Here is a 16784-nt window from a genome sequence, read left to right as displayed (position 1 = left end):
GAAGGCAGCAGAGGATCAAATAGATGAAAGTAGAAACTCTTTCATAACACTTGAGGTATACAACTGACAGACTGTGAAAATATAAAAATGCAGCAAATGGAGCAGAAGCAGACATAACAGAATATAGATGTTAATAAAATAGCAGAGATGGTGAGTCGCAGATATGCACAACAAAGAGACTGTCACAAAATAAGCTTCCACCAATATCATTAATCCTGTACCTTCGAAGACTGCTCTCCCTGTGTCACTCTCCAGTATTTCTGTGTGTTATTTCCTGTATCTTTTTGGTGCCACACAACGTTTTATCACATCCTACCAACCACTAATCCACCATTCTATCTCAGTTCCCACCATTCCATCACCCTTCCACCCTTCTTCACTTATCTACCCTCAGCCCTGCAACCCACACTAAAATATTTTTTATTTATATCTTTTCTTTGATCTCATTGTGACTTCATGCCAATTTTAGTGACATTTTGCCTTCCACTATCATCGTACTCCCTCAGATTTCATCTTGTTTCCACCTTTTTCATCCTTTTCGTTTTTTTTCCTCACGTATTTGGGTGTATTTTTGCCAATTTTTTCAGGTGTAGTTCTACGTTATTTATGTATTTTTTTGTGTTTTTCCACCACAATGGATACTCGCTCTTTCCATCTGTGTCAATACAGAAAGGTTTCCTTATCACTAGCCAGAACCCAGTCCCACACACTGTTCCTGTGTTGGCTCATAGAATCCTCCCAAATGGCCTCAAAATGAAATAACCCATCTCCGGCTGCCACCCATCCGCCAACAATGACCTCCATCTGCTCACATTCTGCCAATCCTAAGCCCTCTCACCAACATAGTCCTGCAAAACCATATCAACCAAGCTCAAACCTCCTTGCAATACCTTTTCTCCGTAAAATTCTCCTATTATGCAATCCCGACGTCCTGGAACCCAAATCACACATTGAAACTACTGCCCTCCAGGAACTAGAGCAATATTCGCAACGCCACCTCAAGAACTCTCCACCCTGCTCACTTCCCACTCCCACTTTGGAGTACCATTGTTCACCACCTCTAGAACAACATCCAACCCCCCTCCCCATCACTACCACACACAGAATCCAGAACATACATAGACCCGAAACACAATCAAGAATCATTCCTCCAGAAGCCTTATCACCGCAGAAACATCAGTCCTTTCCAAAACCTCACCTTTTGGCCCACTCTCAAATTCAATCATGCTTGACCTCCTCTCCTTCTCCCGGTCCCTACAGTGGAAACTTTTTGCCACCAACCCTACCAATCAGACTCAAAGACTAATGTTAAACCCTGCCTGACTCGGTTCACTCTTCCATCCAACCGTGATCCACCCCCCAATGACCCCAAATCATGCCAATAACTTCCCAGAACTTCTTACTCTCTAACCTTGCCTCACCATCATTCCCCAAATCCCTGAAAATGCAAACTAACCTTACATAAGCAGAAAGAACTGCAGTCCACCACCTAAAAACTGATCCCAACCTAATAATCCTACCTGCAGACAAAGGCTCCACCACTGTTGTTTTAAACGGCAAGGATTGACTGGCAGTTGGACTCCGATAGCTGTCAGACACATCTACCTACAAAACTTGTCACAGTAACCCCATCCTAGAAATCCAGCAGGATCTCTAGTGTGTACTCAAATCCCTAGGCCCATCCCAGGACCTTTCCCTGGAGTCCATCTCTCTCCTCACCTCTACCACTCCCCACATTCCTACCTTCTACATGCTTCCTGAACCACCAAGGACACCCAATTATGGACGGTTACTGTGCCCCCACCGACAGAACCTCTGCTCTCATAGACCCACACCTTCAACCTACAGCCCGGAACCTATCCTCCTACGTAAAAGATACCAATCATTTCCTCCACTGACTGTCCACAGTTCCTGCCTACCACCTGGTGCCCTGCTCACCATTATCTATGCCACCTTTCTTTGCACTAATATCCCTATTGCCCATGGCATTACCTCTATTGAACACTACATCTACCTACAAACCTTGCCACAAGGACCCCATCCTAGAAATCCAGCAGGATCTCTAATTCACCTGGTCCTACTCAGCCCAAGAAGCCACCTTCCTATTGTTGACCTCCACCTCAAAGACTGTTACATCAGTACCTCTGTCCATATCAAACCTACTAACCACCAGCAATACCTTCACTTTGACAGCTGCCACTATAGCAAGAAGTCCCTTCCATACAGCCTAGCCACCCGTGGTTGTCATATCTGCAGTGACGAGTGGTCCCTCTCGAAACATACTGATGGTCTCACTGGAGCCTTCCAAAACCGTAATAATCTTCCCAACCTTGTACAAAAGCAAATCTCCCATGCCTTATCTTTACAATCACACACCCTCTCGTAGAGTCTCAGGGTCTGACCACAGAGGCACATTCCCCTCTTAACTCAGTACCGAGGACTGGAGCAACTAAATTACATTCTCTGACAGGGTTTCGACTACCTCTCGTTGTGTCCCGTGAGATGAGGAATGTCCTGCCCACTATCCTTTGCACCCCTCCAACGGTGGTATTCCGTCATCCACCGAAGCTACACAATATACATCCATCCCTACACAACCCCTTACCTCAAGGGCGTATACCCCTGTAATAGACCTAGGTGCAAAACCTATCCTATACATCCTACCACCACCACCACCTACTCCAGTCCGGTCACAAACATCACCTAGTCCATCAAAGGCAGAGCTACCTGTGAGACCCTCATGTGACCTACAAGCCAAGCTGCAACCAAGGTGCTGCATTTTTTGTGGCTATGACAACCAATAAGCTGTCCGTCCGCATCTGTGGCTAAGAAACAAGTGGACCATCCTGTTCCTGAGCATGCTGCCCAACATGGCATCTTTCATTTCAAAGACAGCTTCACAACCTGTACCATATGTGTCATTCCCATAACACCAGTGTTTCTGAATTGTGCAGGACAGAACTCTCCCTTCAATATATCCTATGTTCCTGTAACCTCCCTGGCCTCAACCTTCGTCAGTGATTGTGCTCACTGATTTAGCCCCTTCCCTGTTCCCATTCCCGCCCTCTATTCCACCAACACACAGTCTCTTTACTTCTCTCTTTTTCCGCTAACCCCCCCCCCCCCCCCATTTTTTCCCTCTGCTCTGTCTACCTTCCAACTGAACCTAGCTGGCCTACCCTCTCTCCTCCTCGTCCAGGTATGCTCCCCGGCAGCACTTAACCATTCCTCACCCCTACCCTGTTATCCATCCCCCTCCCTGCCCCAGCCTCCTCCTTACCCCCATCCAGTTGCCTCTCCCAACATGCACTGCTGCTGCTTGTAGTGTGGCTACTACCACAGACTGTAGTCATGTATGTGTGAGCTGAGCTTTTGAACGAGCAAGGGAGTGTGCACGTCAGTTGTCTATTTTTGACAATGGCCTTATTGGCCGAAAGCTTATTTTGTGAAAGTCTTTTCTTGTGCCTATCTGCGACTCAGCACCTCCTGTATATGATAAGTAGCAGCTATCCCTTTCATAATGTTATTACATTCCATACTGGATTTTCCACTGTTTGATGTTAATAAAATGAGTGACGAGAAATGCAAAATGCCAAAGTGAGAACGGCTAGATGATAAATACATATGTGTAGTATGTTGCGCAATGATGTGACAGACAGACGCTAATTGTAGGAAAACTGACACTTCTGGAGAAAAGAGAAGCAGCTGTATGAATATCAAAAGCTCAGACGGCAAGCCGCTATTAAGGAAAGAAGGGAACATAGAAATGGAAGGAATACTGTCCATACAAGAGCTATAAATAAAGGTGTCACACTTGATAACATTATTAAAACTGAAGACAAAGTAGCTGAAAATGAGTTGTGAAGTATGAAACTGTGTCCAGAATTTTACAGAGCAATTTTCACCGAAATCAACATGGTGCCTGGAGAAGATAACATTATCTCTCTGAATTATTGAGATCCACCTGGTATGCAAAATATGAGACTGATTAGACACACCCAAGATTTCGAAAGAATATAGTAATACCAAAGCATAAAAGGACCCACAGACATGAATATAACCAAACTAACAGTTTATCTAAAAACAAAGATGATGTGACTTACCAAACGAAAGCGCTGGCAGGTCGATAGACACAAAAACAAACACAAACATACACACAAAATTCAAGCTTTCGCAACAAACTGTTGCCTCATCAGGAAAGAGGGAAGGAGAGGGAAAGACGAAAGGATGTGGGTTTTAAGGGAGAGGGTAAGGAGTCATTCCAGTCCCGGGAGCGGAAAGACTTACCTTAGGGGGGAAAAAAGGACGGGTATACACTCGCGCGCACACACACACACACACACACACACACACACACACACACACACACACACACACACACATCCATCCACACAAATACAGACACAAGCAGACATTTAAATGTGTGTGTGTGTGTGTGTGTGTGTGTGTGTGTGTGTGTGTGTGTGTGATCCAAGGAGAATTAGTTTAAAAAAAAAAAAAGACAGTAAAAGTACTAAGTTTTACTGTTGAGACAGCAAACTGCTGAAGTAGAAAAAACTGTAGACGGCCAATGTCAAGGAAAGTGTTTCAGGATGGGAGGGTTGGGGGAATTTGAGACAATCTAACATAAATTTGTATCCAGAATGAGATTTTCACTCTGCAGCGGAGTGTGTGCTGATATGAAACTTCCTGGCAGATTAAAACTGTGTGCCTGACTGAGACTTGAACTCGGGACCAGTTCGCGTCTCGGTCGGACACACAGTTTTAATCTGCCAGAAAGTTTCATAAATTTTATGTTGGGGAATTTTTTGTCTAAAGGTAAGTAGAGCCTGGTGGTCTAGTAAAGTGCTTACCTGGAAACAGAGGTTACTAGATTGAATCCCTGCTGGACCCAGGGCTCTTCAGTCTGTGTTTTAACCTAGCATCCACATCCCAACAATGTGAGGAGTTGCAAACACATGGTTCAGATCCCACACGGAACTTAATGTTCCGTTTCCTCAGTTGGTTAAATGGTAGGTTTGGAACATGCAAGACACCAAAGTAGCATCCAATTGAAATACCAGGCTGTTGAGTCACTCGAAACTATTATTATATTCTGAAGATATTTGTATGGAGTGTGTGGAAAAGAATTGTGGACGAAAAGCAGTTCAGATAAGAAGTGACACTTTTGAAATGTGGCACTATATAAGAATGTTGAAAATTAGGTGGGTACATTGAATAACTAGTCAGGAGATCCTGAATATAATCAGATAAAATGAAACTTATGGTGCAACTTTTCTTAAAAAGTGGACTGGTTGATAGGACATATCGTGAGGTACGAAAAAGCTGGCAATTTGGCAATGAAGGTGTGGGACGGGATAAAAACTGTAGAGGGAGACAAAGGCTTGAATACAGTAAGCATTTTAAAACAATGTCAATTGCAGTAGTTATGCTGGCTTGCAGAAATAGACTAACACAGATATCTCAATGAAACCAGGCTTCTACCTGAAGACGACAACAACGATGAATGTCTGCGTCTCATCCCAGATGCTACATGTGTAGATGTGGTGGCATATTTTCGGAGCTTTGGTGTACCTGTAAATTGTTGACCATTTTACGTCCTACATAACAGTTGCAGATTACTGATTTAAATAATCAGTTACTAGATGACTGCAAGCACATGCCCGATCCCTGTGTTTACTCACCTATGGTGTGTAAGTTGCCGAAAATGACCACACTACCTCGCCTAATGACACAGCTTGCATATCCTTACACAAGGCACATAGGTGCTCAGTTTCAGTGCGCACTATTCCACTGGCCTCACACTATATTGTGGTGTAGCTTATTGCCAAGTTTCCTCAGCAGCATTAGAAGGCGCCACATTTTAGGTTGCAATTGCAGAGAACTTGCCTGCTTGAAAGCATGTGAGACTGAACCATGTGGACTGTGAGTGACCTTCGCATGGATGTGAAGGAGTATCTAAAACACAAACACTGCCCCCCCCCCCCACATCTCTCTCTCTCTCTCTCTCTCTCTCTCTCTCTCTCTCTCTCTCTCTCTCTCTCTCTCTCACGGCTTGATGCAAAATGTCAAGGATATGATTTAGACCTATTACATCGTGCTGTATCATATCGGTAACATCTACATCTACATCTACATTGATACTCCGCAAGCCACCCAACGGTGTGTGGCGAAGGGCACTTTACGTGCCACTGTCATTACCTCCCTTTCCTGTTCCAGTCGCGTATGGTTCGCGGGAAGAACGACTGTCTGAAAGCCTCCGTGCGCGCTCTAATCTCTCTAATTTTACATTCGTGATCTCCTCGGGAGGTATAAGTAGGGGGAAGGAATATATTCGATACCTCATCCAGAAACGCACCCTCTCGAAACCTGGCGAGCAAGCTACACCACGATGCAGAGCGCCTCTCTTGCAGAGTCTGCCACTTGAGTTTGCTAAACATCTCCGTAACGCTATCACGGTTACCAAATAACCCTGTGACGAAACGCGCCGCTCTTCTTTGGATCTTCTCTATCTCCTCCGTCAGACCGATCTGGTATGGATCCCACACTGATGAGCAATACTCAAGTATAGGTCGAACGAGTGTTTTGTAAGCCACCTCCTTTGTTGATGGACTACATTTTCTAAGCACTCTCCCAATGAATCTCAACCTGGTACCCGCCTTACCAACAATTAATTTTATATGATCATTCCACTTCAAATCGTTCCGCACGCATACTCCCAGATATTTTACAGAAGTAACTGCTACCAGTGTTTGTTCCGCTATCATATAATCATACAATAAAGGATCCTTCTTTCTATGTATTCGCAATACATTACATTTGTCTATGTTAAGGGTCAGTTGCCACTCCCTGCACCAAGCGCCTATCCGCTGCAGATCTTCCTGCATTTCGCTACAATTTTCTAATGCTGCAACTTCTCTGTATACTACAGCATCATCCGCGAAAAGCCGCATGGAACTTCCGACACTATCTACTAGGTCATTTATATATATTGTGAAAAGCAATGGTCCCATAACACTCCCCTGTGGCACGCCAGAGGTTACTTTAACGTCTGTAGACGTCTCTCCATTGATAACAACATGCTGTGTTCTGTTTGCTAAAAACTCTTCAATCCAGCCACACACCGGTTTATAAATGGAATTAAATGTTGCTACTCTGGAACTGCTAACCCACACAGCCCTCCAGCATTCTGTTAGCAACCTAACTATTTTATAGTATTTGCACAAAATTTCACATGTGGTATCAATTTCTCAAATTGACATTAGATTAAAAGAACAGAGAAATTTCAGTTACAATTTAAGTGTGTGTGTGTGTGTGTGTGTGTGTGTGTGTGTGTGTGTGTGTGTGTGTGAAACTAAGGGGATATGAGCAGGACTGTATACGAGAAAATACTGTGAAAACCATTGAAAAGCTTCTGCAAAAGATACTGTACGCAAATGTCTTATCACAAGTTGATCATTACTGCACGTACAGCAAAGAGTAAAACATTGTATTCTTCCATAGAAGAATGAAGGGCTCAAAAAAGGCAACAGTTTGCTGCAGTTTCTAATTTATATCCCAGTTTGACACATGAATTTATCAAAGTATAATGGAGGAAATTAAATGGTATCCTAGAATGGTTGCCCAACGAACAACCAGATGACGAATTCTACTCTTGAGGAATTTGCAGTACAATAAAATGAACATCACAGATTACAAACTATACGAATTCACTATGTTACTAGGAAACCAAATAAAATTCACCTAAATACAGTTAGTTTTTTTGCTATTATTGCAAACTCTGCAAAGGCAATAATAATGATGATGTAGGACCCTCTGACTTAGGAGTTATTGAAGTACATTTTTGGACTCTTCCTTATAATTACAACATATTTACATGAGCAATAGTAAAAAGCAAACCTGCACTGATAGGTTTTCACTTCACACTGAAAGCATTGAATAGGTTGATAAAAAGGTGTAGTTGTTGATCAAGTGTGTGCCTCACAGCTGAAACTCACATTGTGCATCTGACATGTAAAGGAATGCAGCTGTGCAATAAATTTTATTTGAAAACCTGACACTATGCAATAATTTAATACATATATCAATTGCCAACTAAGATAGTGCTTTTATATTGTAAATTTAATTAAGACTTTATACACTGCTTTGTATTGCAGATTTTACCTAAAGAATACTTTATCCTCTCTTTTGCTTAAAACAAAAGAAATCATTCCAACAAAGAAATATATACCGGTATATTCGTGCATACAAGGGAGTACACACAAAAAATAAACACACATCAGTTTCTATTAATATGTTTATTAAACCCTTTCCTTGAGGTAATTTGGGAAAGACTTCCATCTTGTAGATAAAATAAATCTCATTTACAAAGATTCTTTTCTATTTGGCAGCATGATATAAACATTGGCAGACACGGCCGATAACTTCACCAGACAGACTATACCATATAAACAAATATATAAAAAACAGAAGGTGATAATTAATAAACTTCAGTTAGAATTGAGTTACCTTCTAACGTGGTGTGGTATTTTCATCTCTAACGAATTTATTTACATTTTTAAAAATACCAATGCAATAAAAAATTTTAATCAGTGAATCAATAACAAATAAATGACCTTAAGTGTTCTCTTTCAGAACTCAGAAGAAATTTAAGACTATGAACTTTCCTTTATCTCGCTGACATATGACTACTACTGTACAAGAGAAGAATAAGGCACCGCAAGTCAGAGATGAATATACCATTCTCGTTGTTCCTTAAAAGTAAGTTATGAATTAATCCTGTGAGTAATATGCAGTAAAGAAATGGAAACAATTTTTCACAACTGTTGTTCAGTTCAAGAGTTCAGTATTTCTCCGATTTCACTGCATCCTTGAACACTACACCGAGATGACCTTCCAGAAAGCTGTTAATTCTGTAACAACAGCAGTTCCACAATTGTTCCTTTTCTTTAGTCTTCCTCCTCACCAGATTCGGATTCTGTAATAGTAGTGCAGGATGTTACATCAGTGGAATAATAGTAATTTCAAAAACATCTTCAATAAAAATCCTTCAAAAATATCTTCAATAAATATCCATAAGTATCAGTAATAAGTGTTTACCTTCTTCAGCATTCTGTAGCCACTCAACAAATTTTTTCATTTGGTCCAGAAACATCATCTTTCCTTTCACTGAGTGACCTTCCTTATACCATTTCAAAATTACACCCTCTGACAATACATCAGCTACATGAAACAAAAATAAAACAAAAAACTGTTATATACCAGTAACTGAAGGACAAATATCATTACTGAACAGAAAATGAAATTTAAATTCTTGTTTCTGGATATATACTGTATTGGAAATGGCTATTAGACTTCAGGTCTGTCACAAAATCATTTGTTACAACATGATGTTTCTTTTATTTTATCAATTGACATCCTAAGAGTAAAGCTTCATCAACCCAAAGGTTGATTTGAGGAACACGGTAGTCCTATTAGAAGAGGTATGCCATTATCACACTAACTACAGTACTTACTCTGACAATTTTAAGGGGACCCACAGTTCAGAGAGAGAGAGAGAGAGAGAGAGAGAGAGAGAGAGAGAGGGGAGGGGGTGTCATGGTTGGTTGTTTTTCTACTGTTCAAACACTAATTCTCAAAAGACAGTAAGAGGAACAAATGGCAGTATTGTCCAAAATACTGCCAAAAGCAGTTATTTCTAGAAAGACTGGTCTTCCACAAAATAAGATCAAAAATTAAAATTCTCAGAAATTACTCATATCATCATTTTTATAGTGCCTTAAATATGACAGTATAATCTTAGTAACTAGGAAGTTCATTCATGTAATTAAGACTACGTCCCTAACTTTTTAGAAGCTGTGCCAGCAAGCCCATGTATGATGCCTCTTGCGCGCATACATTTCTGGATGACAAGATTGAAGAAAAAGAATGAAATAATTTCACTTTAAACTTAGGTAGTTTATTATTGAACACATCTGTGCGTCTAATTGCTACTAAAATTAAATTAACACACACAAAATGTTCTACTTACTCTTGTAGAATAACAGGATAATTTTCTGGAAAACTTTCATAAAGTTCATGTTTCCATAACAATACTCTTGCACTTTGAGCATCAGTGCCAGTTCAGAACGTGCTGTGGTTGTGAAAGCTTCGAACAAAGGCGTATACTGCTTCAAATGTTTTAGTGCCTGTTCAGCTACCAGTTCTTCCTTTTTATTCCATTCAACTTGTGACATAACTGTTGTCCACACCTACAATAACAAAATGTGTCCTTTTTTGTAAATGAACTCAAAAAATGCAACATGTGACAATACACTAACCCACTGGTAAATATTCTTCACAGAAAAAGATGCTGAAGCATACCTTTACAACAGCAGAGGAGAATTCATTTTCTGGTCACAAGCCAATGAAAGACTGTCACATACTGCTATTCTGTGCCAATGCAAGCAGCAATTTGAAAATTAAACTGCTGCTTGTTTAGGATTCAGAAACTCCTAGAACCTTCAATAAGTATGAAGTCAAGAAGAGCAGATTAAATGTGATGTTGACGTCCAACAGCAAGGCTTAGGTGATGCATGATCTCTCTTGTGATTGCATCAATGAAGACTTTGGGATTCAGGTGAAAAAAATATTTGCTCGAGATGAATCTTCAACTCTATGCGTTGCTTGTTATGGAAATCGCTCCTGCCCCTTCCCCAGGCCTACAAAATCACCTCCTTGAAGAACTTCAATTTATCAAGATCCAATTACTGCCTCACAACATCACTCCGTTATGCCAGCATATGGACCACAGATGATTTCTAATTTTAAGAAGCTCTGCACTAAAGCACACTTCGAGCATTGCTTTCAGTTGACTGAAGCTACCAATCTTGCTCTCAGAGTTCTGGATATATCACTTCAACATCACTGCATTTGTCAATGATGATTGAAAAGGCATGGGAAGGGATCACCAAGAGACCTCTCACTTCTGCTTGATAGAACCTTTGGCCAGTGGGCATTGTTAAAACTGACAGACATTTGAGTCAGTACCTGTGGAACCTGTAGTCAAAAAGATTGTGACTATGCCAAGAGCATGGAACCAGAAATGGGTAACGCTGATATTGATGTGCTTGTGAAAGATTGTGGCCAAGAAAAGACTAGCAAAGAGCTTAAGGAGTTGCAGTGGGTTTCACAACTTTCACACCAGGAAGCTGTGGAGAGGAGTTCTTCATATGAGGAGGAGGAGGAGGAGGAGGAGGAGGAGACAGTAACAGTAAGGCAGCAATCTTCCGGCACAATAAGAGAAATGCTTAAAGCATGGGAATCAGTTGCATTGTACATTGAAAATCATCACCCTAATAAAGCAGTGGCTATGCGCACAACAAATTATTTGACGATAACGCTGTGTCACATTTTCGCCACATGTGTCAGCAGAAACAATGGCCATAGATAGCTCCCTAGTAAAAAAGAATTAGTTACGTATCGTGAATAATAAAGTACACAATACTATACATATAATTTCCTTTGAATAAATGGCATGAATAAGATAAAACTTTAATAGCTAAACAGATTTACCCACACGGGCAAGCAATATAGGTCTCTGAACTTTGTTAAAACTAATGCAACATACTTAACTACATTAACTGTTTCAGAGTACTGAGAATTTTTGACAGTTTATGTAACAAGAGGTCCTCTTGACAGAATTCTTCTGAAGTGTCAAGCTTTGAAAATGCGTCACTTTATTATTATTGTATACAGAAACATTTCATTGTTTTCTTTTAACAGCAACATCAATGAATTCTGAAATTTAGAGCCTAGGTATTAATATTTTAGCCAACGGCCTTGCTGCAGTGGTAACACCGGTTCCAGTTAGATCACCGAAGTTAAGCGCTGTCAGGCTGGGTTAGCATTTGGACGGCTGACCATCTAGTCTGCCAAGCGCTGTTGGCAAGTGGGGTGCACTCAGCCCTTTTGAGGTAAAACTGAGGAGCTACTTGATTGAGAAGTAGCGGCTCCGGTCTTGGAAACTGACATACGGCCGGGAGAGCAGTGTGCTGACCACATGCCCCTCCATATCCTCATCCAGTGGTGCCTATGGGCTGAGGATGACATGGCAGGCAGTCAGTACCTTTGGGCCTTCATGGCCTGTGCGGGACCTTTTTTTTATTTTTTAAAAATATTTTAGGTTACCTCCTGTAGAGGTACATTCACTACACAGGTATTACGTGTTGTGTGTCACACACAACTGACAGCACTACAAGTATAAAATCTTAAAAATATACAGGACCAGGTTTTTGCTTGCAGTTTTGCCTAAGTGCACATACATCACACGTAACACACATGCACACAAAAACCACATGCGAATTTATTTCACATACACAACATATCACACACATATTTCCTGTATCTGTGGTGAACTTTGTTCTGTAGTTTCACCTGTAGTCTAAGGAAACTTCATTCTTCCAGTAATTAGTAGTAGTTTTGAGAAAAAGGATTATCACTGGTAATTGTCCGATCATCTACTGTTTTACATAACACAAGTTTACAAAGGATGTTAAGCTCAATTCTCATGTGGTTGCTGCACTAAACAACACAAATAAGAGAGATTATGTGACATCCTTTTATAATATTCAAAGTCAACTAATTACGAGAAAGAAATACTAACAGGTCGTCTTCAGACATTTCTACATGTCATTCTTTCTCATTGTGAACACCACCTCTAGTGTAGTGGGGTCATGTTACTCCCACATAATTTTTATGCTAATAATGAGCCATGTATACGCCAAATTTGGTGGAGATACTCCAGGTGTTCCTGAACTATGCTTTTTCCCCCAAACCCTCAGTCATATAGATGCTAAGGATGTCTTATTGTCACAGGGAAGTTTTCCAGGTAGCAAGTGATACGTGGGCAAATCTTGGTGGAATTTTTTCCCCCTCAGAAACTTCAGAGATATTCTGATAAGTCCTTGTTTTTGCACCCCCCCCCCCACCCGAATCGCATACCTGTAACTCTAGGGGAACAGCATTACTGTGACAGTCACCAATAAATCTAGCAACACTGAAAACTAGGGATTTGATATGTGTGTGTGTGTTTCAGAAGAAGGCCTTCTGGTCGCAAGCTTAAATGTACAGCAGTCTTTTCTTTGTAACTGACTGTCCTTTTCATAGTATTGTTGAATAAACAAATTTTAACTTTTCATATTAGGTGGTTAAAAACACTTTCTCTGAAATGATACGAGGTAGAACTAGAAGAAACATTACAATAAACATTTATCCAGAAACAAATACTTTTGAGATAGGGGCCTTTTTACTTGCAGTATGTGATGGTGTATACAGTATCCCTGTTGAAGTTAAATGCTTTGAAATTTATTTTACAGCACATTTTCGTATCTCAGCTATTTTCATGTGCAGTCACTGTTCAGATTTTAAAATTTGTCATAGTGGTTCATGCATTTTTGTAGGTGTGCATACTCATCTGCCATGAAGCTGTTGAGCCAGTCACTCAACCTCTTTCAACTCAATGTCATTTCCATAGCATTTTCTGTCCATAAAATCTTTTAACTTGGCGACAGATGGTAATCACCTGAGTCAAGTCCAGGCTATAATGCAGGTGTTCAAAAAATACTCATTTAAACTGCAGAACCAAATTCTTCGCTAACACAGCAGAATATGGGTGAATTTTATCATGAAGAAGCACAATTCTGATTAACACAATCTATGCAGATTGTTTTGAATGACATGGTGTAGTCTAAAGAGCCTGACAGTGGGTTGCTGCATTTATCATCTCACCTCTGGCATAACGTCTGTGAGTAAGATGTCCTTTCAATTCCAAAACAGTGTGACCCTGTCATTTTTGATGCTCAGAGTTCTGAATTTTTGATTTTGTTGGTGGTTGTGAAAGATTCCTTTCCAATGACTGGCACTGTTTTTAGATTTTTTATGAGAAATCCGGGTCTTGTTACCAATAAAAATTTGGTTAAGGAACTTCTTGCCATCCTTGTTGTACAGAATCAGAAAAGTCGGTGCAGCTTTCATTTGTTGTTATTTGTGTACATTTATCAAATGTTCAGGAGAACCCAATGGCACACACTTTTACAGAACCCAAATCACAACTAACAATTGGATGAAGAACTGATTTTGAAACTTCAAGAAATCACAAGCTTAGTCCATCAATAGTGAAACATCTATACCATTGATTTTTTCTTCAATCAAATTAGATCAATAACAATATGGAAGAGAGGGACTGCTACTCACTACATATTTTAGTTTTCGGACAAGTCCTTCCTCAGAAGTAAAAAACACACGTACATTTGCAAATCACACATATGTGGCCACTGTCTTTAGCCACTAGGGTCTGACTGCATATGACATGAGCAACAATCTAGCTGAAGTGGGTAGTAGAGATAAGAATGAGCATGAGATGGGGAGGGCAAGGGATAGCAGGTAGGGGCGAATAGTGCTGCCTGTGGGACCTTGCAGCATGCAGGGACTTTTATGACTGTTGGGCTTAGCCCTACATTGGGGCCCACGGAAAAAGGGAGAAGAGAGAAGTAGAGAAAAGGATAGGATTATGTAGTACTGGAGTTGGGGCAAGAAGGCAATCAGCACATGGAGGACAGGGACTAGCAGAGCCTAAGGCAAGCAGGACTACGGGAATGAAGAAAATGTTGCAGGGAGAGTTTCCACCTGCACAATTCAGAAAAGCTGATGGGAATAATCCAGATGGCACAGGCTGTGAAGCAGTCATCAAACACATTTTGACGGTGGTCATTCATGCATACCAACAGCTTGTGGAACTGTCATGTGGAAGTAGAATGCGGCACAACTGTTGCAGATAAAATGGTAATTCACATCCCAGTTTTCACAGGACTGAAGTAGGAGATAGACCGAAGATGCATGGGAAACATCTTGCACCTAGATCTATTGAAGGAATATGAGCCATTGGCCAACAGGTTAGGAGCAGGGGTGAGTAGGGAGAGAGAAGGCTATTGTGTAGGTTGGGTGGGTGGCTAAAGACCACTGTGGGAGGGGTGGGAAAGTTACTTCTTATTTCAGGGGCATGATAAGCGGTATTCAAAAGCCTGGCAGACGAAGTGATTCAGTTGCTCCAGTTATGGGTGGTACTGAACCACAAGAGTCGTGCTCCTTTAGGCTGGACAGTGAGTATGTGGGGAATAGCAGCTGGCTGGAGACACAAGGCATGAGAGGTCCGTTTCCGACGAGGTTCAGAGAACAATTTTGATGTGTGAAGGCATCAGGGAGATCCTTGACATATTTTGAGGGTCTGATACCGCACGCCGCAGATTTTGAATCCGCGCCAGACAGCATGGACACTGAAGACCCCTAGAGACCATTGTGCCGTAACCTGTGGCGGCGTGCGTCTCCTGGTCCACATTTAATATGAGGGCACCACAGTGGAACATGTCCCAGCATCCAATAGCGGCACCCCCAATCACGTATTTAAGCACCTGCCTCTCGCTCAGTCAGTAGGTCTAATTTTGGCATGCATCTATCGACATCTCGGCTTCGACAGCGTGTTTACATTCTTGTACTGTGTAGGAGTGTATGTGGTTGATTAGTTAGGTTTTCTTGTGACTCTGCTGTTTCTATCTTGTTGTTGTTTGTAAGGCCCTTTGTCGTTCATGTCCATCCTCTCCCATTTGTGTTATTATTCGTGGGCTGCTCCATGGGTCCCGCCGTGCTTTCCGTCACATCAACCCCACGACCCTTCCGGTCGCAGTTACAACAGAGGGGGACTGCAGGTGTGACGACCATGGGTGGTTGGCTGTATAGAAGGGACTTTATGTGGAATGGATAGCAGTCGAAATGGAAGTTTGTGTGTTTTATGTGGACGGAGGTATTGATATAGGGTCATTCCACACCAAGTGGTCTAAAACTGAAAAAAGTTCCCACCATCATGGTCTCCAATTTTCGTCAAATTTTAACTGTAGCTTTAGTCAAGTGTTGAAGTAAGTTTCCCAAGATTTCAGGCCTCTAGCTGCAATAGCTGCTGATCTAGACCCCCTTGTCTGAAGTGTACTTAGTCCGTGTGCATGCAACATAAAAAAAATGTCATATTTGGAGTCTAATAAAATCGAAACTAATTCATAAGAATGGTTAGTAAGATGCGACCCTGTACAGTTTTTTTTGCTGATTCCAACGAAATTATGTATAACATTACTCATGCAAACCCCGGTCAAATAACTCGACTCAAAGTATACTTCAAAATTTGTCGTGACACAACGCGACAAATTTTGACCAATATTAAGACTGCAATGATTTCCTTGCAGTTGAAGATATGGACTTGAACTTTTGGCCAAGCTTCATGCTTGTGCTAGACATAATGCAGCCGGATTTGCAATGATCCAGGCCATATGGTCGCCCTGCAGTATCTCTTCAAATTAGGCAGTGTCAGCACAAACGGTAAAATTTACCAAAGTTTCAAGCCAATTACTAAAAAATAGTTGGCCTGAATCTGCTTGTGAATAGTATCACCTAAAAGAGAAACTCTTGCTCTACAAGACTGACATTTGTTTTTTTTGCAACGCGACCATTAAGTACTCATTAACTCACATCAAAGTTGTTATATTTTGTATGCGCGATGCACTAATTTTTCTTCATTTCTAGGAATTTGAATCTTAATAGTCGCTTAGAATTACTGATATAATTGGATATTTCATTCGTGTTTTATTCAGTGATTGGCCAGTGAGAGATGTCAGAAGTTAATGAAGAAGAAGAATCGTTGGCCCCCTGTTCAATTGGAAAAGATGCTGCTGCATCGAAGTGCCATGTTATCTTCTATGCTA

General features: G+C 41.1%; 1 protein-coding gene and 1 pseudogene across 1 annotated transcript in view; one reads left to right on the top strand and one right to left on the bottom strand.

Annotated features, from left to right (window-relative positions):
- Positions 1–8282: 8282 nt before the first annotated feature.
- The window catches only part of LOC124616207 (protein krasavietz), a 60556-nt gene continuing 52054 nt past the window's right edge, over positions 8283–16784 (bottom strand). Inside the window, exons 9-11 of the mRNA XM_047144514.1 lie at positions 10031–10250; positions 9100–9222; positions 8283–8977 (exon numbers count right to left, since the gene is read on the bottom strand). Of these exons, the coding sequence (XP_047000470.1) occupies positions 8949–8977; positions 9100–9222; positions 10031–10250 (372 nt within the window). The 3' untranslated portion in view covers positions 8283–8948. The remainder of the gene's footprint in view (positions 8978–9099; positions 9223–10030; positions 10251–16784) is intronic.
- On the top strand, positions 11811–11928 carry LOC124556758 (annotated as a pseudogene).

This window comes from Schistocerca americana, chromosome 1 (genome assembly GCF_021461395.2).
Source record: "Schistocerca americana isolate TAMUIC-IGC-003095 chromosome 1, iqSchAmer2.1, whole genome shotgun sequence".
In the NCBI taxonomy this organism is placed as follows: Eukaryota; Metazoa; Arthropoda; class Insecta; order Orthoptera; family Acrididae; genus Schistocerca; species Schistocerca americana.
Note: the sequence above shows the minus strand (reverse complement) of the source record. Positions and strands in the feature narration are given on the sequence as shown.